The 27970-nt window shown below is 60.1% G+C and overlaps 1 protein-coding gene across 2 annotated transcripts; it reads left to right on the top strand.

Moving 5' to 3' along the window:
- Positions 1–1421: 1421 nt before the first annotated feature.
- On the top strand, positions 1422–27937 carry PALM (paralemmin). Of its 2 annotated transcripts, XM_060007238.1 has the most exons (9): positions 1422–1887; positions 13992–14043; positions 14514–14594; positions 14793–14923; positions 16464–16626; positions 18265–18286; positions 19872–19931; positions 22375–22506; positions 25829–27937. In XM_060007238.1, the coding sequence occupies exons 1-9, from the start codon at positions 1451–1453 to the stop codon at positions 26356–26358; spliced, it is 1608 nt and encodes a 535-aa protein (XP_059863221.1). In that variant the 5' UTR covers positions 1422–1450; the 3' UTR covers positions 26359–27937. The 2 variants fall into 2 exon arrangements, with proteins under 2 accessions (XP_059863221.1, XP_059863222.1); XM_060007239.1 differs by lacking the exon at positions 22375–22506 and having other exon boundaries at positions 1423–1887.
- The last annotated feature ends 33 nt before the right edge of the window (positions 27938–27970 follow it).

The raw sequence follows: 27970 nt of genomic DNA on the forward strand, positions 1-27970 counted from the left end.
GTGTATGCTGGGCCCTGTTTCAAGTCCTTCGTGTATGTTTGCTCTGTCAACCCTTCCAGTAGCCCTAGGAGGTAGGGAAGTGAGGCTCAGAGAGGTTAAGAAACAGACCCAGCGTCACACAGCACCTACAGAGCTGAGCTGGAACTGGAACCCAGGCCCCCTGATGTTTCTGAGTCTTTTTCTTTGTTCTGTTTGCTAATTTATCTCATCGTTTTCCTGCTAAATGGGTACATGTTCATTGTAAAAGGAGGGTGCAAAGGCCTGTGAGAGGAAAGGCAGCCACGCCCTCCCCCGTCTGGGGTGCATCGTGCCCCATTTTTCTCCAGAGCTCATCCAAGCCTCTTTCCCTTTACACACCCATTTACTGAGCACCAGCTGAGCAGAACAGTTTTACAGAAACCCTAAGGGCTGTGGAAGAACCTCCCTCTCTGCACCCCCCCTCCCCCACCCCATGGAATAAGTGTGTTCGGGGCCCGGTGGCTAGTGTCCTTCTAAGAACACGTTGGTGGGGACAGCTCCTGCCTCCCTCCTGCTCTGTGGGGTCTGCACAGATGAAGGATCCAAGATGGACTACAGGGAATCGAGGGGACGGCAGGGGAGCGAGTCTGCTCTTTCTGCTGCCTGAACCTGCTCCCCACCCTGGGGAGCCCCCCGTCTAGCCCAGGCTGGGCCTGACCCCAAACTCCAACCTGGGCATCCAGCTGCCCGACCAAGGCCCCTTTGTCATCTCCCAGGCCCCGTTCATGTCCGCATGTCCTTCTAGGAGCTCAGGCTGGAGAGGGGAACCCTGATGCCTGTCACCCCTCATCCCATCCCGCAGCAATCCTGCAGCCTCCCCCTTCAAGATCCATGCAGAATCCACCTGGTTCTCACGCTGGTCCAGCCTCTGCCATGTCCCTGGGGGCCCCAGTTCAGCCTTTTCTGGCCCCCAAGCCCCCCCCGCCCCCTTAGCCCCTTTTCATCCACTCCCCACCTGGCAGCTCGAGCGGCCTTCACAAACATAAACCGGGGTGACCCCTCTCCTGCTCTAAACTCTGCTGTGGCTCCCCAGTGCCCTCAAGACAAAGTCTAAGTTCTCCCTGCCCCCTCTACGGACCCCTCTCACTCTGAGCACGCAGGCCTGTTTGCCCCGTGGGAGCAGATTCAATTCCTTAACCCTCATCCAACTGTAGGGCCGTCCCCAGAGCCCAGCCACTGCTCAGAAGACCAGCAATTGCTCTATTATGATTATTTCTCCTCAAACGGGCCTGGCTCGGTCCCACCGCCGGCCTTTTGCGCTTGCAGTGCCCGCTACCCTGATGCTCTTCCCCAGTTACTCCCGCAGGCAGTCTGCGGGTCCTTCCGCCCGCAGTAGGGCCGTGGTCCTCGGAGCGGCCTCCTGGACTTCCCCCGGGCTATTTGTCCCCATTCGCTCACCCTCCGGACCAGGAGCCGGGCAGGGGTGGGATGGATGGCGGCCAGGCTGCGTCCCAGGCCGACTCTGGACTGGCTTGGCCGGAGAATCAGCCCCGCGCCGAGATGGAATGAATGGGTCGGAGCGGCCGGAGGTTCCGGCGGGCCGGGCGGGCAGACGCCTGGCGACCGGGGCGCGGCGGCGGCGGCGGCGGCCGGCAGGAGGCGCAGGCGGGCGGCGGCGGGAGGCGGGAGCCGGCGGGAGGGGGCGCGAGCGAAACGCGGCGGCGGCGGCGCGCGCGCCCAGCCCACCCCCCGCGCCCGCCGCCGCGCGGACAATAAACAGCCGCGCGCGGGGCGATGCCCGCGCCGGTGCAGCCGCCCCCGCGCCGTTCTGCCCAGGCCGCCAGGCCTTAGCCCGCCGGCCCGCCGGTACTCCCCGCGCGCCCCCGCCGCCCGGCCTCGCGGACCCACGGACCTCGGCGGGGAGATGGAGTGAGTAACGCGCTCGGGCCGGGGGCGCCGGGGAGGCTGAGGCCCCCACTCCCGCCGCCACCGCGCGGGCAGGGAGGTGACACGGGGCTTCCGGGATCCCCGCTCAGCCCGGGAGGGACTCGGGCTGGGTCGTGCCCGACCCAGGCCTCCCCACGATCCGGCCCCGGCGGCCCACGGGTTCCTGGGGACTCGGGCGGCAGCGGCTGGGGGCGGCCCGGGACGCGCGCGCGGGTGGGGAGGGGATGCGCTGTGTCTCCGCCCGCGCTCGGCCCGCGCCCCCGGGGCAGGCCCTCGTCCACTTGGGGCGATGGGGCGACCCTCCCCACTGCCCCGGCCGGCCGTGAGCTCACTCCCCCACCCCCAGCCTGAGCTCGCCGTGCCCTGCACCCTGCATGCGCACCGGCCGGTCCTCCCTCGCCTGGCTGCCCTCCCCAAGGGCCTCAAGTGCTGTCCGGAGCCCCTGCTAAGGCGGGGATCCACCCGCCCGAAGTCCCGGCTTGTAGGGGGCTTTTCTCCAGGCTTCCGGGTCTGGGATGTGTGTGAGACCAGAGGACCAGGTGCTTTCCAGCAGGGGAGCTTGGGTCTCATGTCTTCCTGGGGAAAGTGTCCCCCGAGGTGGGGCCCCAAATGATGTAGCCAAGAGCCCGCTGGCCCCCGTGCGAATGCGGTGGGCAGCCTGGGTCTGGGGGCTTGGGTGAGGAGCTGCCGGGCAGCCGGTCCTGCACCAGGAGGTGCCCAGTGAGTGTGCCTGGTCGCTTCCCACGCAGGTCGTCTCTTCCTGGCGTCAGGGCATCCCCCCACACCCCCACTCCCACAGGTGGATGCAGGGAGGTTGTGGGGTGCGTTTACGTGGGCAGGGGGCTGGGAAGGGGGTGTCTGGTGTCCCGCAGCCCACCTACCCTGTCCCAGGGCCAGCAGCTGCCCCACTGTGGGCCGGGTCCCCACCCTGCCTGGGGCCGGACATGGAGGTCCAGCCAGCCCACCCGGCCCGGCTCCTCTGCCCTTCCCACTGGGTGTGTTTTCTGAGCCTGCAACTTTCCTCCAGGGATTCACCCGTGACCCGCCACACCCTCAGCTGGGTGGGAGCCGCTGCCTCCTGCCTGCCCCCCTCCCAGGAAGGCGACACCCTATGTCCTCTGCTTTTGAAAACCCAGACAAAGGCCCAGCCCGGCCCCGGGAGCCCAGCCAGGGGCTCAGGGGAGCCGGGGCCCAGACCAGTCTGCTGCGTTCCCCTCACTTGTTTATCTGCTCTTGGGGCCCAAGGGGAGCCTGTGGGCCTGCCCACAGCAGGCCCTAGGCAGGGTGTGGCCCCGGGGAGGGGGCTGCCTGGGGGAGGAGGGGTGAAGAGGGAGGAAACGCCCACTCAGAGCAGAGGAGTGAGATATTCCGGATGGACCCCATTGTTTCCTTTCGAGCCCCCCTTTCATTCTCGATGAGGTTATGGAGGCCCAGAGAGGGGCAGCTGCTGGCCCATGGTCACACAGCACACGGAGGGCCCCCGGGTGCTTGCTGCCCTGCCCCCAGGCCTTCTTGGTCATGGGTCAGATATGGTGCTGTGGGTCCACCGTTAGGCAGGTCGCTGGCTTTTCTGGGTGCAGGCGTGGGACAGGACTTGGCGTTAACCACCTAAATAGCCGTGCGAGATCTCCAGTCCCCAGCACTCCGGGGTGACGATGGGTGGGGAGAGGCTCCATCTGGTGCCGCCCTACGTGAACACCTGCCCAGGCTCTCCGTCCTTCTCCACGAGGGCAGAGCAGGCTCCAGGCGCGGAGGCAGCAGCCGCTAGGACGCAATCGTCCACCTCCTTCCGTTTCCATGGATTTTGCCATCGCGGGAGATGGTGGCGGCTTATGGTGGTGCTGGAAAGTTTCTTTTAAAGAGACGTTTACGACTCTGACAATTTTTCGTTAATTTAAGGATTAAACGAATTTTCATTAACTTAAGAATGAAAGGATTCTTACGAGGCAGGCCGCGTGGGCGCTGGGTGGTGCTCTGAAGGTGGGACAAGGGTGGGGCCTGGGTGGGGGATCCGGAGCTGGGTGCATGTGCTATGGGGAGGATTTGCTGTGTGGCCCACGTGAGAGTGAGGTGCTTCCCCTCTGGGACCCTCAGGCCCCGGCTGGTAAATAAAGATATTTTAGCTGGGAGCAGCCACCTCAGATGTCCAAACCCCTCTCCCGGGTGAGGGGAAGGCTCAGACCCCGGGATGGAGCAGGAGAGCAGAGCAGGAGAGCAGAGTTGGGTCGGGACCTTCCCAGAGCCCTGACCGCCCTGAGGCCTGGACAGTTTCAAGGAGAACGTCTCCACTGGGTGCTAAGTGGGTTCTTAAGGCTGCTTTCACACTTGCGAATCTCCCTTTAATGAGAAGCAGAACCAGTTAAAAGGCAGCAGTACCCAGTGATAATTGAACTTAATAACAAGTTTTTCTTTTCATCGTGTATCTATTTTTTTTTTTTTTTTTATGTTTTTACTCTGATGTGTGTGGTAGTGGCTTCTGGTTTTCTCAGTCTGGGTAACGATGTGACTTTGTTGCCTTTGAAAACAAAGGGGTTGGATTTAAACAGTGAGTGGATTTGAAGGGAAGGGACAGGCAGCTGATACTAGAGGTGGTGGCAGGAATGCGGGAAGGTGGTCTGAGATGTGCAGGTGTGATTTCTTTACTTAACAGTCATTGAGCGCTTGCTGTATACCAGGCCCTGTTCTGAGTGCTTTGTCCACGGGGACATGCTTGGTCCTTATAGCAGCCCTGTGAGGTGGGGAAACTGAGGCACAGAGAGGTGACGCGACATGCCTGAGGCCACACAGCCAGAAAGGGGTGATGTTGGCATTTGCTCCTGGGCCATCCTCTTAGGTGCCAGGGAAGGCTGGGGAGGGGGTCTTTGCACATTCCTGTATCCGGGGGCTGTGGGCTGTGGGGCGCCCAGGTATCCTGACATCGGCTTTTCAGCCTGGTTGGCTGGCTGGGCTACACAGAAGGTGGCCTTTGTTGTGGTCTGGGCTCCAGGGGCCATCTGCCCTTGCATCCACCCCAGGGACCCCTTCTGTGACTGCTGACTTTGGAGTGGGGCATGGAGAGGGGGTTTCTCACCCCCCATGGGCCTCGGTCATACCACCCCCCTTCTCTGGGCCTCACTTTTCTCATCTGGTGAATGGAGACACGAGCCCACCCAGGCCCCTCCTGGGTGGGGTGCAGCTAGGGGAGGGTGGGTGCTGTAGGGATCGGGCCCTGTAAGGACCACTCACAGCTCTGTCCCAGCCCCATGGGGAGGGCCCATCTTCAAGGGCTTCGGGCTTTGATGCAGGAAAATGGGTTGATTTTCTTAAAGAGTATCACGTCACCTTTTTCCAAGTCTGGGACCCTATTCCCTCCATCCTGTCTCTACCCAGGAAGCCTGTCATCTGTTTTGGGTTTTTGTTTGTTTGGTTGGTTGGTTGGTTGGTTTTGGCCACAACGTACAGCTTGCAGGATCTTAGTTCCTCGACCAGGGATCAAACCTGGGGCCCAGCAGTGAAAGGGCCGAGTCCTAACCACTGTCCCACAAGGGAATTTCCTCCTCTGTTCCTTTAAGAAACACTCCCTGGGCTTCCCTGGTGGCGCAGTGGTTGAGAGTCCGCCTGCCGATGCAGGGGACACGGGTTCGTGCCCCGGTCCGGGAAGATCCCCTGTGCCGCGGAGCGGCTGGGCCCGTGAGCCACGGCCGCTGAGCCTGCGCGTCCGGAGCCTGGGCTCCGCAACGGGAGAGGCCGCAGCGGTGAGAGGCCCGCGTACTGCAAAAAAAAAAAAAAAAGAAAAGAAAAGAAACAGACCCTGCTGATCACCCGAGTCCTGTGCAGGATCAGAGGGGTCTGGGTCTGGAGGAGCCCATGGAGGGTCTTCTCTGAGGTGTGGGGAAGGTTTCCTGTCCATTCTGTCATGGACCTTTTCTGAGAAATATATTTAAGGGCTTACCCAGGCAGGCAGAAGGGTGTTCCTGGTGGAGAGACTGGTCTGTGCAAAGGACCAGAGGTGGGAAATGTGTTGGGAGAAGGCAGTGTTCTTTGGTTTGTGCTCTTGGGGCCAGGTCCTTCTGGGCCTACAGTGCCCAGCTGGGGAGCCCCAGGGAGCCATGGATGGTATCTGAGCAGGGGAGGAGTGAGTTTCTTACCCAGGCACCAGAAAGAGGTTCTGGCAGCAGAGGGTCCAGAGCAGGGAGAAGCAAGTCAGACCTCAGCCTGGACAGGGACAGTGTGAGCAACTTGGGGAGAAAAGCGAGAGCCGGGGGAGGGGCGGCAGGACCTGATGTCTGGGTCGGCGTCCGCTGACTTCAGAACTTTGTGGTGGTCAGAGCTGCCCACAGGGACGGTGTCCTGGTCAGGGCAAGATGGCCCAGCCCCTGCATGTGCTGGGAGGCTAGAGTGCACCCTGGCCATGCTTCAGAGGGGTCTCCACGCGGCACGAGATGGCTGGGTGGAGGTCATGGTGCCTGAGGAGTGGAGAACTGGGCTGTGGCGTCTGTCTCCTGCCAGACAGGTTTCAAGCAGAAACTCAGGGCAAGTCAGAGCCCATCACTGGACCAGTCTGGACTGGGACAGGTACTGGGAGGCGAAGCCCAAGCCAAGCCCCGTGGTGGGCAAGACACACGAGGACCAGAGTGAGGGCAGGCCTGGGAGCCCAGCCTGGGCGGTGGGGGGAGGGCAGCTGGCTTGGCGGGAGGCTTCTGGTAACACTTGTCAGGGAGCGGGCAGGTGATGACCAGGTCAGTTTGTGTTCAGATCCTTCTGACCCTGGAGAGCCTCGGGGCATGGCTGGCAGGGCCTTACAATGCCCCGTGGGGTGGGCAGGACCCCAGCTCTGGCCCCAGCAAGGCCCTTGGTGAGAGGGCCAGCATTTCTGCTGTATCTATGTATATCTTTATTCTTACCAGCTTTTTTGAGATATCATTCACACACCACACAATTCACCTATTTAAAGTGTACAATTCAGTGTTTTTCAGCACATTCAGAGTTGTACAGCCATCACTGCTAATTCCAGAACGTTCCATCAGCCCCAGAAAACCCCGTCCCCGTCAGCAGTCACTCCCCACCCCCTCCCCAGCCCCTGACAACCACGAATCCACTCTGTGTCTGTGGACTGGCCTGTTCTGGACGTTTCCCATCAATGGAATCACACACTGTGTGTCCTTCTGTGTCTGGCTTCTCTCACTGAGCATCGTGTTCTCAGGGTCCATCACGTTGTAGCGAGTGTCAGGGCTTTGCCCGTTTTCAGGGCTGAGTGGTGCTCCCATGTTTGGAGGGACCACATTGTGTTTATCCATCATCCGTTGATGGGCATTTGGATCGCTTTATATATTAATTTGTAAGTCACGTCCGAGGTGGTTGGGGCATGTCCTCTGTCCTTTCTTGGATGTGAGGCGCCCAGGTCCTGTTTTAGATAAATGTAAGATGTGACAGTGAGTTTCTTTAAAAAAAGGAAGTGATCACAGTACAGATGGTCCCTGGGGGTGGCAGGAATGTGACAAGGGTGGGGAACCCTTAGGTGGGTTCCTCCACTGGAAATGGAAGGACCCTAATTGATGTGCTGGCCCAGTGGACATTTATTGAGTACTTGCTGTGTACCAACTGTTGGGGACACGGCAGGGACAAAAAGAGACAGTCACTGTCATTGTGGAGAAATCAACAGAATAAGTTAAATTATTAGGTGTTTCCTGATGGTGAGGGCTAGGGGGTGGTGTTGGGAGGTGCTGGGGTTAATTAGGGTCAGAGGAGGCCTGAGTGAGGAGGTGACATCTGAAGACAGGCCCGAGGGAGTCAGTGAGCCCCTTGGAGACCTGGCAGAGAAGTGCCCCAGGCCCGGGGACACGGTCAGTGCAAAGGCCCTGAGGTGGGATCGTGCCTGGAATGTTTGAGGTGGTGGGAGCAGCCAAGTGAGGGGTGGGAGGGACCTTGGGACTTTGGGGCTGGTCTCTGCTGCTGGATTTGCCTGAAGCCGGAGAAGGGCCCGCATTCATTCCCTGCTGCCCCATCCTGTTGTGAGGGCCCAGGGCAGGGTCCAGCTCACCCCTCCCCATCCCAGGTTAATAGGCAACAGATTTGCTCTCCTGGGTCTGGGACCTGCTCCAACCTTGGTCCCCACCATGGGAGTGGAGATGTCTCTCTGCCTTGAAGCTTCTAGAAAGCCCACGCCTCATGGGCTGTTCACCTCACCAATGACAGCCGTGTTCCCGGGGGCCCACTCGTGCTGAGTGCTGAGGGGCTTCGAGAAGGGGGATTCCTTCCTGATGAGGGGAGAGACCTAGGAAGGCTTCCTGAAAGAGGCAGCTGTGTTTGAGCTGAGATTGGAGGTGGAGGAGAGAAAGGGGAAGGCAGGGAACTGGGGAAGGGTGAGGGACAAACACAGGGGCTTGAACTGCGTGCTGAGAGGCTGAGGTTCACTCAGGGTGACAGGACTGCGGGAGGGTCTGGAGCGAGGAAGGTGCTGGCGCTTAGGAGGAACCCAGTCTGGGGCTGGGAACCAGCCTCCCCCCACTCCATCCCCCACCCAATGGGGGAAGGGGCCGCTGGGCTCCCTCTCACCCCCCACACCCGGCACCGCGTGACTCTGCCTCTCCCCCACCCCCCCACCTGTGTCCAAGGTCGTTGTCAGCTGTTTCCTTTCAATCAGCACAGGAATGTTCCAGCGCTGGGCTCCTCGCCTGTCTGAGCTGGGACCCCCTCATTCCTGCTGGAGCTGCCCAGGAGTGGGCTCTGGAAAGACAAGTGTTACCCACACACACACCGGCCTCCCACCTCCCTCCCCTGGTCCCTCCTGCCCGCTGGGTGACCTTGAGCCGGTTGTGTAACCTCTCTGGGCCTTTAAAAAATAAACGCCCGAAACGCTGAGGCTGAGGCCTCTGCCTGGCTCGCTGGGTTTGGGTCTCATTAGCTCATCTCCTGGAGCAGGATTATCTCACGCGCTCCCAGCCGACGCCCTCGCCGAGTCCTGAGCCGCCCACAAGGCTGCTCGAGCCCAGAATTTTCTCCACGCGCCATAAAAATAATCGCGCAAGGACCAGACACCTGCGCGTGCTGATGGTGGGCGTCCTGACGGAGGGCATGTCCCTCCACCAGCAGCTGCGAGCTGCGGCCCATTGCCCAGAGGAGCCGGTGCAGGCTCAGAGACGCTCGTGTCTTGCCCCGGGTCACACAGCCAGCGGAGGCAGCCGCCATGCTGCGCTAAACCCTCCCCATGCGTTTTAGCCAAAATTCAGCTTCTGCGCCCAGCTTGTAAAATCTTTCGTAATCTGGCCTCTGCTTCCCTCACTGAGCCCAAGTGAGCATCTCAACCATCCCACTGACCACCCCTACCCGCGCCAGACCTCAGGGAGACCCTGCGCTCCGTGTGCCCGACCCTGCCTGGGTCCAGGTCCCCACTTCACCATTTAGATGCTTTAGTCCATTCATTGATAAAACAGCCATAATTATCCCACGTGCCTCACAGGATCTTCAGGAGACTGGACGCTGAGCAAATGTGTACAGACCCCGCTCCTCCCCAGACTCAGTTTTCCCTTCTGTAAAGTGGGGCTGAGACCCGCCCGCGGAAGATGGTTAGCGCTGGGGAAGGTGTTCCTATTGTATTGCTGTTTTATTAGGGTTCCATCGTCCTATTTTGTTTTACTTTTCGGATTTATGATGCTGAACATTATCTTCGCTTGACCTCGGCTGCCTCACACCGAGGGCGGGTTCAGACCCTTCCCGGGTAGAAGCCCCTCCCTGGGCAGACGCACCTAAAACCAGAACGGGGAGCCCTCCCCGCTGCAGCGGGGGTCGGGGAGACCCTGTTATCCATCCAAGTCCCACCCTGTTTAGGCAGCCCCTGACGCCCGAGGCCGGAAGCCCCTCAGGCCCCCAGCGCAGGGCTGGGGACTGGAGATGCTTGGCGCCGGCCCCACCCCCGCGCGCCTGCAGGCCTCGGCGTTGCCATGGGGATGGCGCGGTTGCCAGGGCGACCGCCTCCCGTGGGCCCAGCCATCCATCACCAGAGGCGGCGGCCGCGCCCGGGGCGGCTCTGGCGCCCCCAGGCCCGGGGAAGGGCACCTGAGTGGGGCTCACAGCCTGCGCCCCTCGGGCTGTCTGGGCTGAGACAGCCAGGCGGATGGGGAGGGATAGAAATTCTCTGCCTGGGGAGGGATAGAAATTCTCTGCCTGGTCCGGCGCCTCTCCTTCGTGTGTCCGCCTGACCTTCCCCTGCCCTCGCTTGGCCCGGCAGGGACTGGCCGCCCTAGCGAGGACACTGCCCGCCTTGTCTCCAACCTGGAAAGCTGACCTCACAGCCATCCCTGTGTCCCTGTGTCTGGCCCGAATGGCCACCTGCCTGTCAGGGTGGGGACCCGGCATTAGGCGGCTTGGTAACTCTGCCCGCCATGGCCCTATTTGCACTAGGGTCTCAGCGGCTATGCCCCCTCCCCCAACTCTGCCTCCTGCTTGAGTGGGTCCCTGGAGGCCGCGCTGGGGCTGGGAAAGGGGAAGCCCTGTGGTGTGGCCTGGAGCTGGGCAGTTGTAGTTTGAACCCCAGCTCTCACTTCCTAGCTGTGTGACTTTGGGCAAGTGACTCGCCCTCTGTGGGCCTCAGTTTCCAGCTATGGGAAGCGTGTAGCAGGCAGAGGGAACATCAAGTGCAAAGGCCCTGAGGTAGGGATGAACTTGGTGCAGGGCAGGTACAGCCAGCAGGTCCTGGTGGCCGGAACAGAGTGAGCGGGAGGGAGAGTGGAGGGCGCCAGGGCAGGGAAGTGGGTGCGGGCTGGGCCTTGTGGTGTTTTGCAAAGGGTGGTGGGAGCCTGGGGGACTTGAGAGCAGGAGAGCGACCGGTTTGGATTCTCGTTTGGAGAAGCTGCCTCTGGCTGTGGGCTGTCAGGGGGGCAGGGAGGTGGCAGGTGATGGTGGAGGCCTGGGCTGGGGTGGGAAGTGTGGCGTCTGCAAGAGTTGAGGAAACAAGCCTGTGTGGGGAGCTCAGGGGGTGGCACCCTGCCGGCGTCACACAGGGTGAAGGGGCAGACCCAGAAATCCAGCTGGCCTGGCCCTTCAGGAAGGGCAACTGAGTCAGATAGCTGGATCAAGCCTGTCTTGAACTCCACCCAGCTGAACCCAGCCTCCCTGAGGAAGGACGGGGGAAACTGCAGAGGGTGCAGCTGGTACTGCTGGGCCCCTGGGAGGGGAGGAGGTGCCTCCTCGGGAGGGAGGAGCTGGGTGGGGTCACCTGGCTGGGGCGTGGGAGCCTGATGACTTCACCGGTCTCAGCAAGGCCAGGAAACCACCGAACCCTAGTGGGGCGGCCGGCTGGGGCACTGCAGCCCGGGATGGATGTCCACCTGGCAGCCGCCCGGCGGGGGGTGGGGGGGGAGGGCGGGGGCGGGGGCTTGGGTCGGGGTAGACCCCGAGCGCTCTGCGACTTGGGGCCTGTTTCCCTTCCGAGCCACAGCGGGCGGGAGACATACAGGAGCGTCCGGAGCTGGGGTGTGCTGATGGAGAAACCGAGGCCAGACCCACAGGGTCTGTGGAGGCCTCGGGGTGGCCCTGATACAAGGCCAAGGAGTGGGTGGGGCCCAAACACGGTCTGTAATTTCAGTGCCTGCCGTGCCCGCGAAGATAAGGGGCTCGGGGCAAATGGGGGGACAGGTGGGGGGTTGTGGCTCCCATGCTCAGAACCCCTTCGTGCCCGCCAGGCCCTCGCCCATGAGACGGGGTGTCCAAGAGTGGCCCTGTGGTCATTGGGGATTTGAGGCGGACGGTCCCAAAGCCCCCCGCTTGGGCTTGAGACCCTCCACCCCCCACCCCCCTTTTGCATTGTCACAGCGGCCCTGGACGCGTGAGGTGATTCTGAGGCCCGTTGGAGAGGATGTTCTGGGCTTCAGGGGTCCAGTCATTTCACTGCACCTACTGTGTGCAGCTTCCAGACCGGAGACTGGGAAGGGAAGTGTCAGGCTCTGAAAGCTCCTCTTCCCCCACCAGGTGGGGAGGGGGGATGCAGGAGAGCAGGGATGACTCATCCTCCAGGTCCTGGGTCTCCTGCTGGCCCCGTGCCCCCACAGAAGGCCCCAGAGCCTCAACAGCGTGAGGTCCTGTCCCTTTAAGGGCACCTGACATTTATCCAGCTCCTACTGCATACCAGTTTAAGGCTAAAACTGCACATGGATGGGGCAATTCCCCGGTGGTCCGGTGGTTAGGACTCAGCACTTTCACTGCCAGCGTCCAGGTTCAATTCATGGTCAGGGAGCTAAGGTCCCGCGAGCTGTGCGGCGCAGCAAAAAAATCAAACAAACAAAACGTGGATGGGATGAGAAGGGAGCCTGGGGTTGAATTTCAGCTTTGCTGCTTTTTTGCTGTGTGTTTTTGGGAGGCTCACAGCTGTCTCTGGGCCTTTTGGAGTCCTGGGAGACTCCAGGTGAGGCGAGTGTGAGAAGCGCCAGAAATCCCAGGACAGCATCGAGGACTTTGCCGGCCAAAGGTTGTGGGGTGGGGCTTCAGGGTCCTTCCTCCCCCAAGTGTCCCTCCCAGGGCTGGAGAATGCTGAGGCTGAGGAGGGGGCGGTCTCGGTCAGGCTCTCCGTCTGAGCAGAAAGGTGATACTGCTCTTCCTGAGACACTCTTCTCCAGGCTTTGATTCCCAGGGAACTCCTATGAGTCCTCAGAAGCCCAGCTTCAATGCCCTTCCTAGGTCTCTAGACTGGGCCTCACTCCTCATGTCCCTTGGCCCTGCCCCGAGGGGTGGCAGGAGGGTTTGTTGGGAGGACTTAATGCGGGAATAAGGCTGCTTGGAGGGGACTTCCCTGGTGGTCCGGTGGTTGGGACTCCCTCTTCCAATTGATAAGTGGAATATTTATAAATGGAATGGAATATGTATAAATGGAATATTTCCTGCCATATCAATAAACAAAGGATGTCACAGTCATCAACGATTGCAGCCCTCCAGCGTGAGCCGGTGAGCCCTCAGGAAACTCAGGGCTAAAAAGAATACCTGCCATCTAGCAGCCGTCAGACTGCAGCCGCTCCCTGCGGTGAGCCCTGAGGAAACTCAGGATGTGGCAGGATACTGGCCCCAGAGAGCTGAGGTGCACATCAAAGGAATGGTTTCAGTGAGCCCAGACTGTTGCATCTTCCCATACACGGAAAAGCGCTAAACTCCTTAACTTGAGATATCTGATTTTCTTTATCTTTTATTTTTTTAAAGGTTATTTTACGACACGTAGGTTTTTTTAAAATTTATCTTTGGCTGCGTTGGGTCTTCGTTGCTGCGCGCGGGCTTTCTCTAGTTGCGGGAGCAGCTACTCTTCATCGCGGTGCACGGGCTTCTCATTGCGGTGGCCTCTCTTGCTGCGGAGCACGGGCTCTAGGTGCGCGGGCTCAGTAGTTGTGGTGCACAGGCTGAGTTGCTCCGCAGCATGTGGGATCTTCCTGGACCAGGGCTTGAACCCGTGACCCTTGCATTGGCAGGTGGGTTCTTAACCACTGTGTCACCAGGGAAGTCCTGGTTTTCTGTAATTAACTATAATCTTTTGACGTTCCCGACTACCTGCCCTTGTTGCAAAACTCCTAGATGTCCTGGCTTCCCCCCTCGCCTCCTCGGAGCCGTTTCTCAGAGTTATCTGAAGCTCTGTCTCCCGGGCTGCAGTCCTCATTTTGCCCCCAATAAAACTTAATTCCCGGGCTTCCCTGGTGGCGCAGTGGTTGAGAGTCCGCCTGCCGATGCAGGGAACACGGGTTCGTGCCCCGGTCCGGGAAGAAAAAAAAAACCAAAACTTGCAACTCTCACATTGTGCATATATATTTTTTTAAGTCAACACGATGCAGGGGGTGAGGGTTCCATCCCTGGTTGGGGCACTAAGATCCCACTTACCTCCTGGCCAAAAAACCAAAACGTAAAACAGAAGCAATATTGTAACAAATTCAATAAAGACTTAAAAAAAAAAAAAAAAAAGGCTGCAGGGAGAGGAGGCTGGTGCCTCTGAGGGGGGTGGGTAATGGCCCTATGCCGCGGATGGGAAACTCCGGCTCACCCAGCAGGAAGACACAGGGTGGGGATTGGAACTGGATCTGCCAAAAGCAGGGTTGGGGTGGACCCCCTACCTCACTTGACCTTTTCTGTCCCCCCAGGGTCCTGGTGGCAGAGACCACGTCCCAGCAGGAGCGGCTCCAGGCCATTGCAGTGAGTTTTTCCTGGTCCCGAGGATGGTGTGGCCAGTGGGGGCAGGCTGGGGGGACCTGGGGTCTCAGGGGCTCCCCACACCCAGCCTGGGGCTCCAGGACGCAGAACCCCAGTGTGCAGTGGGAAACTTGAGCGCCTGCTGGTACTTCCCCACAAAATGAAAATGTCGAGATCCCCTTAGTCTTCAGAACGTGGACTCTTAGGCCGAGAGCCCTCTCAGAGCCCCTGGGCAGCCCACCTGCAGGGGAGAGACTGTGCTGGCATGTGGGGGGGGGGAAGGTGGGGGGACAAGCTGCGGGGAGGTGGAGGGGGACAGGAGGGGGGCAGGTAGATGGCACAGTCTGGGGCATAGGTGGGGGGGCCAGTGGGATGCCATTTACAGAAAAAGCGGGATCCGTGTGGGCAAAGACTGGGCGTTTGTGGGGTCTCCGCGCCCCACGCCCGCCCTGACCGCGTGGTCCGTCTGGCAGGAGAAGCGGCGGAGGCAGGCGGAGATCGAGAACAGGCGCCGGCAGCTGGAGGACGACCGGCGGCAGCTGCAGCACCTGAAGGTCCGGGCGGAGCCTCGGCCAGGGAGGGGGCAGCAGCGTCCAGGGACCCCGGCCTTGGCCGGAGCAGGGGGGCAGGAAGGCTGAGGTGACCCCTATTCTGATCCCAGTCCTGACTCAGACCCTAACCTGACCCTGACCGCCACCTCAACCTGACCCCAGCCCCGACCCTGACTTTGACCTTGGTCCCCACTGTCCCAGTCCAAGGCGCTGCGGGAACGCTGGCTGCTGGCGGGGACGCCGTCCTCAGCCTCGGAGGGGGACGAGGACATGAGGAGACAGATGCAGGAGGACGAGCAGAAGGCGCGACTGCTGGAAGAATCCATCTCCAGGTGGGTGGGGCCGCGGCAGCCGCGGAGGGCTCGGTGAGATGCCCAAGGAGTGGGATCCACCCGCGGGCCCCTGTGCCCGGGTGGAGGGGGCGCTGTGGGAGGAGCCTCCCACCCAGGCTCGGGGAAGGGGGGTGTGCTGCCTGTGTGACCCCTCCTCCTCTCCACCCTGCAGCGGGGCGTGAGGAGGCAGGGCGACGGTGCATCTCTGAGCGTGGGAGATGCGGCCTCCCCCTGGGCTTCCTGGCGCCAGCCCAGCTGGCTCTTCCCGGCGCTGATGGAGCCGCGGAGGCACTGCAGCTGGGCCTGCAGGAAGCCGGGGGAGGGGGCAGGCCGGGGAAAGTGACCATCGCCCTGGGCTGGGACAAAAGGCCCGGAGGAGTTTCCGGGCAGGCAGGCCGGCGGCCCAGGCTCAGCTCCCGGGGCAGCGGGGTCATGCGGAGGGAAGTGACAGCCAAAATTCCAGTGTCCGCTGGGCCAGGGAAGGCCCTAGAGGCATGGGCCAGCCCGCCAGCCAGCGGACGCTGAGGTGGGCCCCGCAGCGGGGACCTTGGGATCCTGTCTGGATGTGTTTCATCTGGAAGAAAGTGGGAGAGTATTGGCTGGGACTCCCTTCCCCAGGCCTCAGTTTTCCCACCTGTGACCTGTGTGCCCAGATGGAGGCGGGGCTGAAATGGGCCCGGGAGAGGTGGTAGGGACTGAGCAGGCCGAAGGCTCTTGCGGGTGGGATGGAAGGTGGATGGGAATCACCGGCCACCGGGGGCTGGGCCAGGTGGTCTCCTGCCCCTCCCACCCTGCTGGGTACAGCCCTGTGCCAGGGGAGGGCCTGCCCTTGAGCCCTACTGTGTGGCTGGCTTTCGGGGGCCTTGGCTTTCTTCCTGACGGGGCAACCCACTCCTCGGGTGGTTCCATCACCTGCATTTTGCCTGCTCAGTGTCCCCACTGGACACCTCCTCCTGGAAGCCCTCCAGGCTGACCCCAGCTGTGTCTAGCCTGCCAACCTGGGCTCACTTTGTTAGGGGGCTGCAGACTGACCCGCGGTCTGTCCTGAGTCTTCAAGGAGAACGTGACCCCGGGTGCTGAGTGCCTTTGACGTCTGCAGCCCAAAGGCTCAGGCAGGTGACACTTCAGGCGGGATTGAATATGCCTGTCTTGTTTTCACTGGGTTTATGTGCACCATTATCTTCTAATACTTGGAAAGTAACATGGTTTTTCCAGTTTCCCTGGAGAGATGAAGATTCCTGTAAAAATAAATGTATTTGAGTGGGAAAAAGGAGAGTCTGTTGGAAGCAAAAACAGGAGTAACCAGTGGCATGGGCGATGCAGGGATCCAGGGACCAGCCGGCCCCTGGGTTCGGGTCCCCGCTCTGCGGCCTGCTGGCACTGCTCCAGGACTCCATTTCCCCTGCCATGAGCGGGAAGGAGGACACCTCGCAAGGTCGTTAGAAAACATCCAAGTTAAGGAAGCCCTTCTGGGATGTGCCGGGCGGTGCTAGGCACCGTAAGTGCCCGGCAGGGTGTTCACCTCGTGCGCCCTCCCCAGGCTGGAGCAGGAGATCGAGGAGCTGGAGAACGCGGATGCGCTGCCGGCTGCCGCCAAGGAGAGCCCGGCAGCCCCGAGCCCTGCCCGTACCCCCGCCCCCGCCCCGGCCCCACGCCCCACCCAGGAGGACCAGAGGGCCGAGGCTGTGCTGAATTCTCAGCAGGTAAGAGGTTCCCGGGGCGCCGCCCTGCTGGCCCAGATCCAGACGCCCTCGCCGCCTCTGGGGCTGTGGCCAGTGGCGCATCCAGATCCCAGCCTGGCCACTTCCCAGCTGCGTGACCAGCATGCTTTGCTTTGCCTCCCTGGGCCTCGGTTTCCCTGCCGTGCGGGGGCGTCCTGGGGGGTCAGTGAGTCAGTGGAAAACCAGCGTTTCACGGGTAAAGTGTCTTTCCCTGCTTGGCATCTTTCTCAACGTTCGTGAGCACAGCAGGCATCACCTGTCTAATCCCCACAACGGCCCTTTCAGGTGCGAGCAGCGTCCCCATTAGATGGAAGGCAAAGACTGAGGCCCGGGGAATTCCCTGGCGGTCCAGTGCCGCGCTTCCACTGCAGGGGGCACGGGTTCGATCCCTGGTCAGGGAACTAAGATCCCGCGTGCCACGTGGTGCAGCCAAAAAAAATAAAATAAAAAAATAAAAGACTGAGGCCCAGAGGGGTTGAGAGACTGGCTCAAGGCCGCACAGCTGAGGAGTGGTCTTCCCTGGGCTCAGCCATTGATTCCCGGGTGTGACATCCAACCAGGTTCAGGTGAAACCAGACCCTGGAACTCTGGACCCCGAGCTCGTGGTTGCCACGGTGTGTTAAGGCAAATGTAGAAGTCTCCCAACCACCTTTGTTGTCTTCAGGACTCAGGGGGCTGTGGGACACGCCTCCTCTGCCCCCATCCACCCTTGTTACCCCCACCCCAGATGAGCTGCAGCTGGGGAGACATCCCTGCTGTGTGCCCCAGTCCTTCTCCAGCTGCTGCTCTGATAGCTTCAGTCTGGAGCCTACAGACCTACCCTCACTGTTTCCCAAGGCTTGGTTGGGGCAGACCAAGAGGACGTAGACCCAGGCCCTGGCCTCCCTGAGCTGTTGCTGAGTGGGCAGACGGGCATGATCAGGCAACTGCAAGCACAGGAAGGTGGTCGGACCTATTGTGGGGGAGCGTGGGGTGCTGTGGAGTCCCCAGTGAGGTGTCTGATTCATGGGAGGGCTGGGCAGGCTTCCCAGAGATGGGTTTTGAAGGTTGAGTAGGAGTTCTCCAGGCTCGGACTCGAGAGGGGGTTTTCCGTGAGGTTGATTGAGCACAGACTGCGTGCTGGAGTGGTCTCTGCCCTCACGATGCCCACCTCCTGGCTAGGTAAGTAACATGGTAACCTGAGGGACAGTCCAGGATGGGGTCGGGGAGCCACCTTTAGGTTGGGTGGTCAGGGGGCTGAGCGAGCAGCCAGCCAAGTGGAAATCCAGGAAGGGCCTTCGAAGCGGAGGGACACTGCTCATGTAACAGCGAGGAGACCAGGGACGCTGGCCAGGGATGGGAGGAGGCAGGAGAGGCCGGTGGGTAGGTCTCCGCTGGCACAAGCCCTGGGGCTCACCAGGAAGGGTTGGACTTTGTTCTGGGAGCTCTGGGAGCCCCGGGAGGCTTCTGAGCAGGCTGGGACCTTTCTGGCTGTCTGGGGGATCGGTCCAGGAGGAGACAGCCCCTGTGATGGGGTCACCTCTCAGCCAGGCCCTCCCCAGGCTCCGGCCTCGGCAGGTGGGACACTGGTCATGTGGGAGGGGGCGCCGGCACCCCTGACCTCTCCGTTCTTTTTTGCAGGCCCCGGTGGGCACGCCCAAAGGTACGTCTTCGGGAAGGGGCGGGCCGAGCCCCGGCGCCCTCTGCTGGCCAGATGGGGGATGGCAGGCAGGGGAGGGTGACTTTAAGGTGCTATTGTTGCTAAAAAGTAAAAATAATAGCACAATGACTCGCATTGTCATTGTTCTCAGCGAGCCCCGACTTTGAGCCGGCCCAGTGCCCCTTAATATCATTTCATCGAATTTTCACAACATCCCTGGGTGGGGCTGCTGCAGCACCTGTGTTACAGGTGAGGAAACTGGCTTTGCCGGGGCGTGTCTGGCTGAGGTCTTAGCCCTGGGGTGGGTCCATCCTGTCCACGCGGGGTGCCTGCCCTTGGCCGGCCCTGCCCCTGTTCCACACCCCCTTGCTCTGGGCTCCAGGGCAGGTGGGTGGGCTTCAGTTTTCGCATCTGTAAAACTGGATTGGTGGGGCTGAGACATCAGGGTCCTGGCTGTCCTGGAGATAGCACGTTATTTAAAAGGACAAGGGTCCTGGGACTTCCCTGGCGGTCCAGTGTTTAGGACTCAGCACTTTCACTGATGGAGCCCGGGTTCAGTCCCTGGTCAGGGAACTAAGACTCTGCAAGCTGCGTGGCACAGCCTTAAAAAATAAATAAAACAAAATGTCAAATAAAATAAAAAGACAGTGGTCCCACACACACAGGTGCAGAAGACTGCCGTCCATAAATAAAACAAAATGTAAAATAAAATAAAAAGACAGTGGTCCCACACACACAGGTGCAGAAGACTGCCGTCCATAAATAAAACAAAATGTAAAATAAAATAAAAAGACAGTGGTCCCACACACACAGGTGCAGAAGACTGCCGTCCAGGAAACAAAGAAAAAAGCCCCCCCCCCGATTTATTACAGGTATATAGTGTATACATCTACAAACACTTCACATGTTCACATGACATTTAAATACATACAGTTAGCTGTAACAGTTTATTAACTATATTACTAAGTATATTAAATTTCTTTAACATGTTATATTTTAAAATATATATTGAGCATCTCTATTTCTGTGTGTAAAGGCATGGAAAGAGCGCCACCAGCCAGGATTGGAGGTGGTAGCCAGAAGTGTCTTTGGCCTGATTTGTCATGAGTTAATTATTCATGAGGAGAGAATGTCTCCTTGTCTTACTGTGGAATTAAAAATTAATAATTAAAAAAAAAAAATCCATGCAGGCTTCTCAGGGATTTTGTGAAAATCATTTGGGTCAAAGAGATGGGCAACGGACTGTGGGGCTGAAGTGTGTTTTCTTTGGGGGGAGCGATCCCATGTGTGTTCGGGGGTTCTGGGCATGCACACATGTGCGGAGGGGTCCAGGTGCATGCACGTGTTAGGGGGAGGATCCAGGTGTCTGGGTGAGTGTGTGGGAGGGTGGTCTCAGTGTCTGGGGGTGTCTCCACATGCCTGAGCGTGTCCACGTGTCTGGGGTGTGTCCATGTGCCTGGGGGGATTACCACGTGCCTGGGGGGAGTCCATGTATCCGGGGGGTGTCCACATGTCTTGCAGGGGGGGAAATCTGTGTGTTTTCTCATCTGAATCTGTCTCTCTCTCTCCCTTTTGCCCCCCCGAGCAGAGAAGCGAATCTCCAACACCCCCCTGAGGACGGTTGAAGGCTCCACCATGATGAAGGCCGGTGGGTTGGCCCCAGGCTCAGACCCATGTCCAGCCACTGTCCTGGGCTGAGTGTCAGCCCTGGGGGGCCTGGGGGTCCAGGTCAGGGGGCCAGGTCGGATGCAGACGCGCCCTCAGCAGTACCTGGTGGGGGCTGTGGTTATGGGTGGGTGGCTGGACCAAGGCCGCAGCTCTGAGCCTGGGTGGGGCCGGGCGCCCCCTCTGCTTTGGCACATCCGTCACAAGCCAGCTCAGCTTCCCCGAGAAGATGGGCCCCCTCGCATGGCGTTTCTAACCTGATACCCCTCCTGGCTTCCATCCCCCAACCTCGCCGCTCGCTCCTGGGACCCGGGAGGAGGGAGGCGGGCACAGGCTCGCACGCTCACTGCAAACCTTCCCTCCTTCATCATCGTCGGCCTACCTTGGGAGAGGGAGTGAGCACCCTGTCCCTGGAAGTAACCAAGCAGGGCAGTCCGAATTAGTGCTCAGCGCTCTACAAGGTCAGGTTCACATCCCTGCTTGATCACATGACGGCTGGCACCGGGTTGGGGGGGGGGATTGTAGTGACCTCGTGCCCAGGGCCCAGCACAAACCCAGTAACGAGAGTGAGCAGAAGTCAGGACGAACGGCAGAACCTTGTTGCTGCTGTCCCCGAAGTTAGTTTGGAGGCACAGAACCAAGGGGGGCAGCGAAGACCAGGGCGTGATGACACCGGGGGTGGCTGACAGAAGGGGGTGTGCCAGTTAGAGCAGCCCTGCCCAAGAGCAAAGCCAGAGGCCCCCAGCCGGTGACCTTGAGCAGTGCACAACCTGCCCAACTGTATGTCTGATGGTGGGGTGTCAGGCTTCAGAGGGATGTGGGATTACAGAGCATCCTTCACCCACTTATTCATTCTATGATGCTTGCTGAGCACCTGCTGTGAGCCAGGCAGGAGAGACGCAGCCAGGAGAGCAGGGGTTCTGACGGGAGTGAGAGCCTGTATGGTTAACTTACAGAGAGGATACAGCAGAGCACGGGGAGCTGGAGAGGGGACCATTTGAATTAAAGGGCTCAGGGGAGGCCTAACTTAGGAGGTGACATTTGAACAAGGACTCGAAGTGAGGGCGCGAGGCATGCAGGTGGGGCGGAGGTCACACCAGGAGGGGTCACCGCCAGTGCAAAGGCTCTGGGACAGCACTGCGCCTGGCGGGTGGGTAGGACCGCGCGGAGGCCAGTGCTGGTTGGAGCAGCCTGAGTGAGGCGGGGAGGGGGAGGAGATGAGGGCGAGGAGGGGACCGGGCGGGTCAGGCCGTGCAGGGCCAGGGGTGGGGGTGGGGGGTGGCGTGTGAGCCCTCAGGGCGGCTGGCAGAGCAGGGACGCGCCCCGCTGCGTTCTCACAGGCGCCTCCTGGCGGCTTCGGGGAGAACAGGCCGTGGGCGGCGGCGGGAGACAGGGCGGAGGGGACGGCGGGGGTCCGGGAGGGGTGGGGGGGGCGTGAAGGTGGGGCGTAAATGGTGGAGGATGGCGGGTTATTGTGTGGGGGATGGGGGGATGATGGCGAGGGATGGTGGGGGGAAGTGGTAGGCATGGCGGGGAGGGGGAAGGATGGGGGGGGATGAAGGGAAGGGATGAAGGAGGAAATGGTGGGGCAGATGGTCCAGGAGGACTGTGGGGGACAGTGGGGAGATGGGGGAGGGCTGGGGAATGGTGGGGGCGGATGCAGCTCTTCTCTCCCCCCCCCCCCCCCCCCCCCCCCCGCGCAGGGGCTGCGGAGGCACGAAAAGTGGGCGGGTTCTGGGAGTCCTCAAGGCAGCACCCAGGAATTTGCAGATGGACCGAGGAGGGGGTGTGGGAGTGGTGAGAGAGGGAGGAGGGAGAACGGAGGTGTCCTTGTGAGAAATGGGAGGACCTGGGAGGGGCAGGTTGGGAGGGGTCTTGGCCGTGGTGATGTGGGCCCCTTCATGGAGGAGGGCTGGGGACCCCAGGCAGACGATGTCTGCACAACGGGGTCAGATGCTGGCTGTTGAGCGATGGCCTTAACGGGTTGTGACTGCATTCGCGTCCAGAGGGAATCATCCCCTCTGCACAGTGGAGCAGATGAGAATATCGCTATATCAGTAGTCGACTTAGACGTGCAGCACAGAGAACGCGGCAGTCCAGAACATTGTGGGGCGCGAGCTTGCTCACCCGCGTTCCAGCCCTGGCTGGAGTGGGCCAGGGACGCCCCTGAGTCACTGGGACAGTTCAAGACTTTGCAGACGGGGCGGGGTGGCCGGGGTGTCCTCGGATCACCAGCACAGGAATTCAGACCCCTCGCCCACGGGACTGGGGAGCTAGGGAAGGACGCTGAGCTGGGGGGGGGGGCCGCGTCGAGGGCACCTGCTGCTTGGCTGTGCGCTGCCGGCTCCCCTTCCTGGCTTCGCTGCAGCCCGGCGGGGGGCACATGGGCAGGTGGGCCGCGGCGTGACCCGTGCCTCTCGTGCCAGCCATGTACTCGGTGGAGATCACGGTGGAGAAGGACAAGGTGACAGGGGAGACCCGGGTGCTGTCCAGCACCACCGTGCTCCCCCGGGAGCGCCTCCCTCAGGGCATCAAGGTCTACGAGGACGAGACCAAAGGTACGCGCCCCTCCCCCGCCCCGCCACCGCCCCGCCAGGGCCTGAGGCCCAGTCCTCCCTCCATCCAAGGACCCACCTGGAGGCGTGGCCAGCGCCAGGCTGGGCTGGGGAGGCCCATCCTGAGTGGCGCCTGCTGTCCTGGGTGCTTCCCGGCCAGAGGGCCCAGCCCTTCAACCCCGATTTCACAGATAACTCATTTAAATAGTTACTGTTGTAGTAAAGACTACAAAAAAAAAAAAAAAAAAAACCCCAGAGGTGCGGAGGGGGCCGAGTGAGGGTCCAGCAGTGCGGGGAGGGGGCAGAGGAGGTGAGAAGGGGCACAGTGGGCGTGGGGGAGCAGTGCGCCTGGTGAGGACACAGCATGTGCAAAGGCCCTGAGGTGGGATGGAGTTTGCTGGGCTGGGGAATCGAGAGGAGCCCATGCGGCTGATGCGGAGTGTGGAGGGGGATGGTGAGCCTTGGCGGGGGTGGCAGGGGCCACGGTGCTGAGATCTGGTTTGGTTTTTAGGGTTCCCTCTAGCGGCTGGGAGGGGAGCAGGCTGTGGGAAATACCCACAAGGAAGCTGGGAACGGCAGGAGAGGGCAGCCTTCCGCAGAAGCTCCTGAGTGCCTGCCTCTCTCTCTATATAATTCACAGAACGTAAAATTCACTTTTTTTTTTTTTAACTAAGGAAAACTTTCCTTTAAACTGTGAAATCTGTCAGAATTTAGACAGCCATCTCGTAAACATCTTGGCACTTAAACTTTTGTTTACTTTCGGCATGACCTGACGGGGGAGGGGAAATCTGGGGCAACGTTTGCTGTGATGCCAGGGATAGAGGCAAACCTACCTTAGTAAAGATAACATTTTAAGAAGATGTTAAAAGTACATTTGAAGTCAAGGCAAACATTTGCTTTCTTCAGGACATGGGGTCCCCAGAGCTGGTCCCTTGAGTCAAGTATAAAATTAGCACAGCGCAGCCTCAGGGTCCATTAGTGAGCCTGTACATGCTGCCCTCGTGAGACTATGGAATTTGGAGAGAGAGGATGCAGGACACCCGTACAATTCAGCATACAGCTCAGTGGGTTTTGGAATATTCACCATGTTGTACACCCTCACGAGCTGATCCCAGAACATTTCTGTTCCACAGATAGAAGCCCCACCCCTGCCCCATCCCCACCACGGCAACCACGAATCCACTCTCCATCCGTGGATTTGCCTGTTCCGGACCTTTACCGTCTATGGAATCACACACCGTGTGGCCTTTTATGTCTGGCCACTCTTACTGAGCATTACGTTTTCAGGGTTCATCCATGTTTATATTTTATGGCCGAGTAATATTCCAGCGTATGGATGGACCCCATTTTGTTTATCGAGTCATCAGCTGATGGATGTTTGGAATGTTTCCACCTTTCGGTTTTATGCTGTACAAGTTTTCGTGGGGGCGTATGTCTTCGCTTCTCTCGGGTGATACCTAGGCACGGAACTGCTGGGTCACGTGGGGACTCTAGGTTTAACCATCTGAGGAACTGCTGGGGTGTTTTCCACAGTGGCTGCACCATTTTACTTTCCCACCAGCCGTGCGTTAGGGTTCCAATTTCTCCACATCCTCAACAACCCTCATCATTGACCATTTTTAAATTGTTATTATTATTATTGCCATCCTAGTGGGTGTGAAGTGGTATCTCACTGTGGTTTTGATTCCCAAAGCCCCGTGTTCTTAGAGCTTCAGGCCTCTGGGATATCCAGGATGCTATCAAAGGGGTCTTGTCACAGCCCAGCTCTGCTGTAATTTGGGGGCATCGACCCAAGTAGAATCCCAGCTCCAGTTCTCACGGGCTGTGTGGTTCCCGGGCACGTCCCAGCTGCCCCATTTCCTGGACAAGGGTGAGACCGCACAGGGCCAAGGAGCAGAGATGTCTGTGCTCACAGAAGGTCCTCACCTTGGCCGCTGAGCCCCGCCTGGCCCAACCCCTGGGGATTCAGGACCCGCCAGACTGGACTCTGTTGCTTAGCAATGGGAAGGTGATCCGTTTCCATGGCAACCAAGGGCTCGGATTCCTACCCTGGGGCAGTGGCCAGTGGGAAATACCTAGCTTGGGTCTGTGTGACCTGGGCACACCCCACCCTCTGGGCCTCGAGCCCGAAGTCACTGCAAGGCCTTGATGCATGGACGCCCCTCCCCAGGGATTTGGAAACTGAGAGTGGAAAGCACTTTCCTTCTGGCCAGAAGCCAGAGACTGGCCAAGCCTGAACCTTGGCCTGGGAGGAGGCGAGTCCCCGGGGTGTCCAGTGTGTCCCTCCCTCCATGCTGAGCAGCTGGGCAGCTGTGTTTCTAGAAGGGCTGTGATCTGAGGCTGGCATCAGACCACAGCTGGGACTCCTCCCGGGTGCCGAAGTGCGGTCCTCAGAGACTGTAACACAGGTTAGAAAATGACACATCAGCGGGACACGGGGGACAAAAGCCGGAGAGATTGGAAAATACACTTAGCAAGCTTGACTGCACACATAAAACTCTGCCCAGTGGAGAATACACATTCTTTTCAAACAAGGGTGGAGCATTTTCGGAAAGTGACCATGTCCTGTTACAAGGTTGTGTCTTACACTCTGTTTTCCTGGACCACAGTCCCCCGCTCCCCCAAATTGAAAAACGCTCTTCTAAATAAATCTTGGCTTAAAGAGGCAATCAGTCAAAATGGAAATTATAAGATATTTACACTTGAAACAGAATGACGTAAAGTAATCCATGAACTGCAGCCGAAACAGAGCTCAGAGGAAAATGCATAGCCTTTGGGGCATTGACTAGAAAACAGGAAAGATGGGTGAATGAACTAAACTTTAATTCAAGATCGTCCACATGAGCTCAAGGAAGGAGGAAATCAGAATCCCCGCAAGTCCTCATGAAAGGAATGCCTAGACCGGTAGAAAGAGCAGGGTCCGGCCGCAGCCGGCTGTGTGACGTGGGGCTCGTTAACTACCCTTCTCCGAACTCCATTTTCTCCGTCTTTGCGACGGAAAAAAACAGACCTACTTTGCAAGGTAATCACCTGGAAGCAAGTTGACTGGGGAATAGGGAAATGCTTCAAACTGCGAGACAATAAAATCCCGATTCATTTATTCTTGCTTGGTTTCTAACATGCTTTTGTGCCTATACATTTTCCTCTGTGCACCAATTTGCCTGTGCCCACAGATGCCTGTAGGAGCTTTGATTGTCAATTGGTTCCAAAGGTGTAATTTAGTTTATGATTCCCCTTGAGCCTAGAGGTGGCTCTTAGCCTTGCCAGGCCTCCCCTCCTGTCTGGGAACCAGCTCACTCTCTCCTTCTCTCCCCCCACATGCCAGTGGTCCACGCCGTGGACGGCACGGCGGAGAATGGGATTCACCCGCTGAGCTCCTCGGAGGTGGACGAACTCATCCACAAGGCGGACGAGGTCACGCTGAGCGAGGCAGGGTCTGCGGCCGGGTCAGCAGAGCCCCGGGGGCCGTCGGAGGAGGCAGTCCGGACCACGCCGTCCAGGCGGGAGATCACTGGAGTTCAGGCCCAGCCCGGCGAGGCCACGTCAGGCCCTCCTGGCATCCAGCCGGGCCAGGAGCCCCCGGTCACCATGATCTTCATGGGCTACCAGAATGTGGAGGATGAGGCTGAGACCCAGAAGGTGCTGGGCTTGCAGGACACCATCACCGCAGAGCTGGTGGTCATTGAGGACGCGGCCGAGCCCAAGGAGCCCGCCCCGCCCAACGGCAGTGCGGCCGAGCCCCCTGCCACCGAGGGCTCCAGGGAAGAGAACCAGGTGGGGCTCGAGGCCCCTGCCAGCGACCCCCAGGACCTCGACATGAAGAAGCAGCGCTGCAAATGCTGCTCCATTATGTGACCCACCCGGACCCCCAGACCCCGGCCCCGCCCTCCACACCAGACACCCACACGGCCCGGCCCTCCTGGCGCCCGTCCACCCTCCACCCACAGTCACGGGCCCAGGACATGCTGTGTCTTCACACGTTCCTTCTGAGTTTTCTTTCACCGGAAAGAGAGGGACAGGGGTTCCCCCCTCCCGTCACCCCCCCACACACCCTAAACCACTGAGCCGTGTACCCACGCCTGGTAGGAGAGACACGGACACACCCGCTTCTCCCCAAACGAGGGCCCCCCCATGTCACGGCAGCTCCACAGATGCGGCTCTTGCCCACAGCGGTCCTGGCTGGTGTGACCTGGAGCCTCCAAGCAGCCCCAGGCCAGCCCACCTCCCTCTGGGCCTCCTGCCTGTGCCTTCCTGCCACCTCCAATGAGGTCCCTGAGGGGACACCCTGCCGGAGAGGGGTCCCGGGAGCCAGGGGTTCTGGGGGCCTGCTCTGTCTCCGCTCAGCCTCTGGAAGTGGGGGGGCGTTCCCTGGCCAAGGCGCTGGGTCCAGATCTCGGGCAGTTGGGCTGAGGCTGTGCCTCTTTGGGGAGCCCAAGCTCGAGGTCTTGGAATGGAGTACGGGCCCCGCTGGACACCCCAGCCTGATGTGCCCCTCCCCCCAATGCTCTATGTGGGCGCAGCCAGTGGACGATGCAACCTGGGAAGGGGGAGCCCTGAGGATATGCCACCCACTCAGGAGGGCCGTGACCGCTGTGCTGTCTTCTGGCCGGGCTGGGCCGGGGGTCTTCGAGCTGCCTCCTGAACAAGGCAGGGCCACGTGAGCCCCTTTATGTCCTGAGCTCCCACCCCCTCTGGGCCCTCCTTCCTCCTGGTGCTAATTCAGGGACCCTGGGGGACTGCCCCTGGCCTGGCCCCTTCTCCAGCCTGCTTGGACCAGGGTCCTGGGTCTCCCCACCCGTACCCCAGAGATCAGGCCCACCGCCAGCTCTGCTGGGCTTGGCTCATTCTGGGCAGTGGAGGGGGGCACACCACCTGGGACAGGGAGCTTCCCCTGGGTTGCAGCTGGAGACCCCCATTTGCTTCCCAGCCTGATGTGCGCCTGCCCCCCTCTCACTGGAAGCGGTGAGGGGCGAGGGGCTCCCCTCCTGGGGGCAGCTGACACCTAGATGTACAGACACATCTCCCTGGTTGCAGCCACACTCGTCCCCAGAGGCACATTAGTGCACATGCTCACAGGCCCTCTCGTGTGGGCTGTGGATGACCAGGCCCCATCTCGGCCCCTCCCCTAGGGACCTGCAGCCTGGTGCCCAGGGCCCAGGCCGCCTCCCACCTCAGCAGGGTGGGTGCAGGGGCCGCCCTGGACCTCAGCCTGGGTCCCCATCTCGGCTCTGCCCCTGGGTGGCTGGGATGAGAGGCCCTCTCTGAGGTGACCCTGAGCAGTGGCCATGGAACCCCCCCTTCCTCCTCGACTCCACCTGAGTCCTCGAGCTGTGAGCCTCCGCTGAAGTGCCCTTGCTGCCCGCTCTGCTTTCAATGTGTGATGAGGCCCCAATGTTCTTGACTTTCCCAGAGACGCAAATAAACAGTGTGAACAGCCCCAGGGCCTGGAGTTCTTGGATTTCACCTG

Source organism: Delphinus delphis, chromosome 3 (assembly GCF_949987515.2).
Source record: "Delphinus delphis chromosome 3, mDelDel1.2, whole genome shotgun sequence".
In the NCBI taxonomy this organism is placed as follows: Eukaryota; Metazoa; Chordata; class Mammalia; order Artiodactyla; family Delphinidae; genus Delphinus; species Delphinus delphis.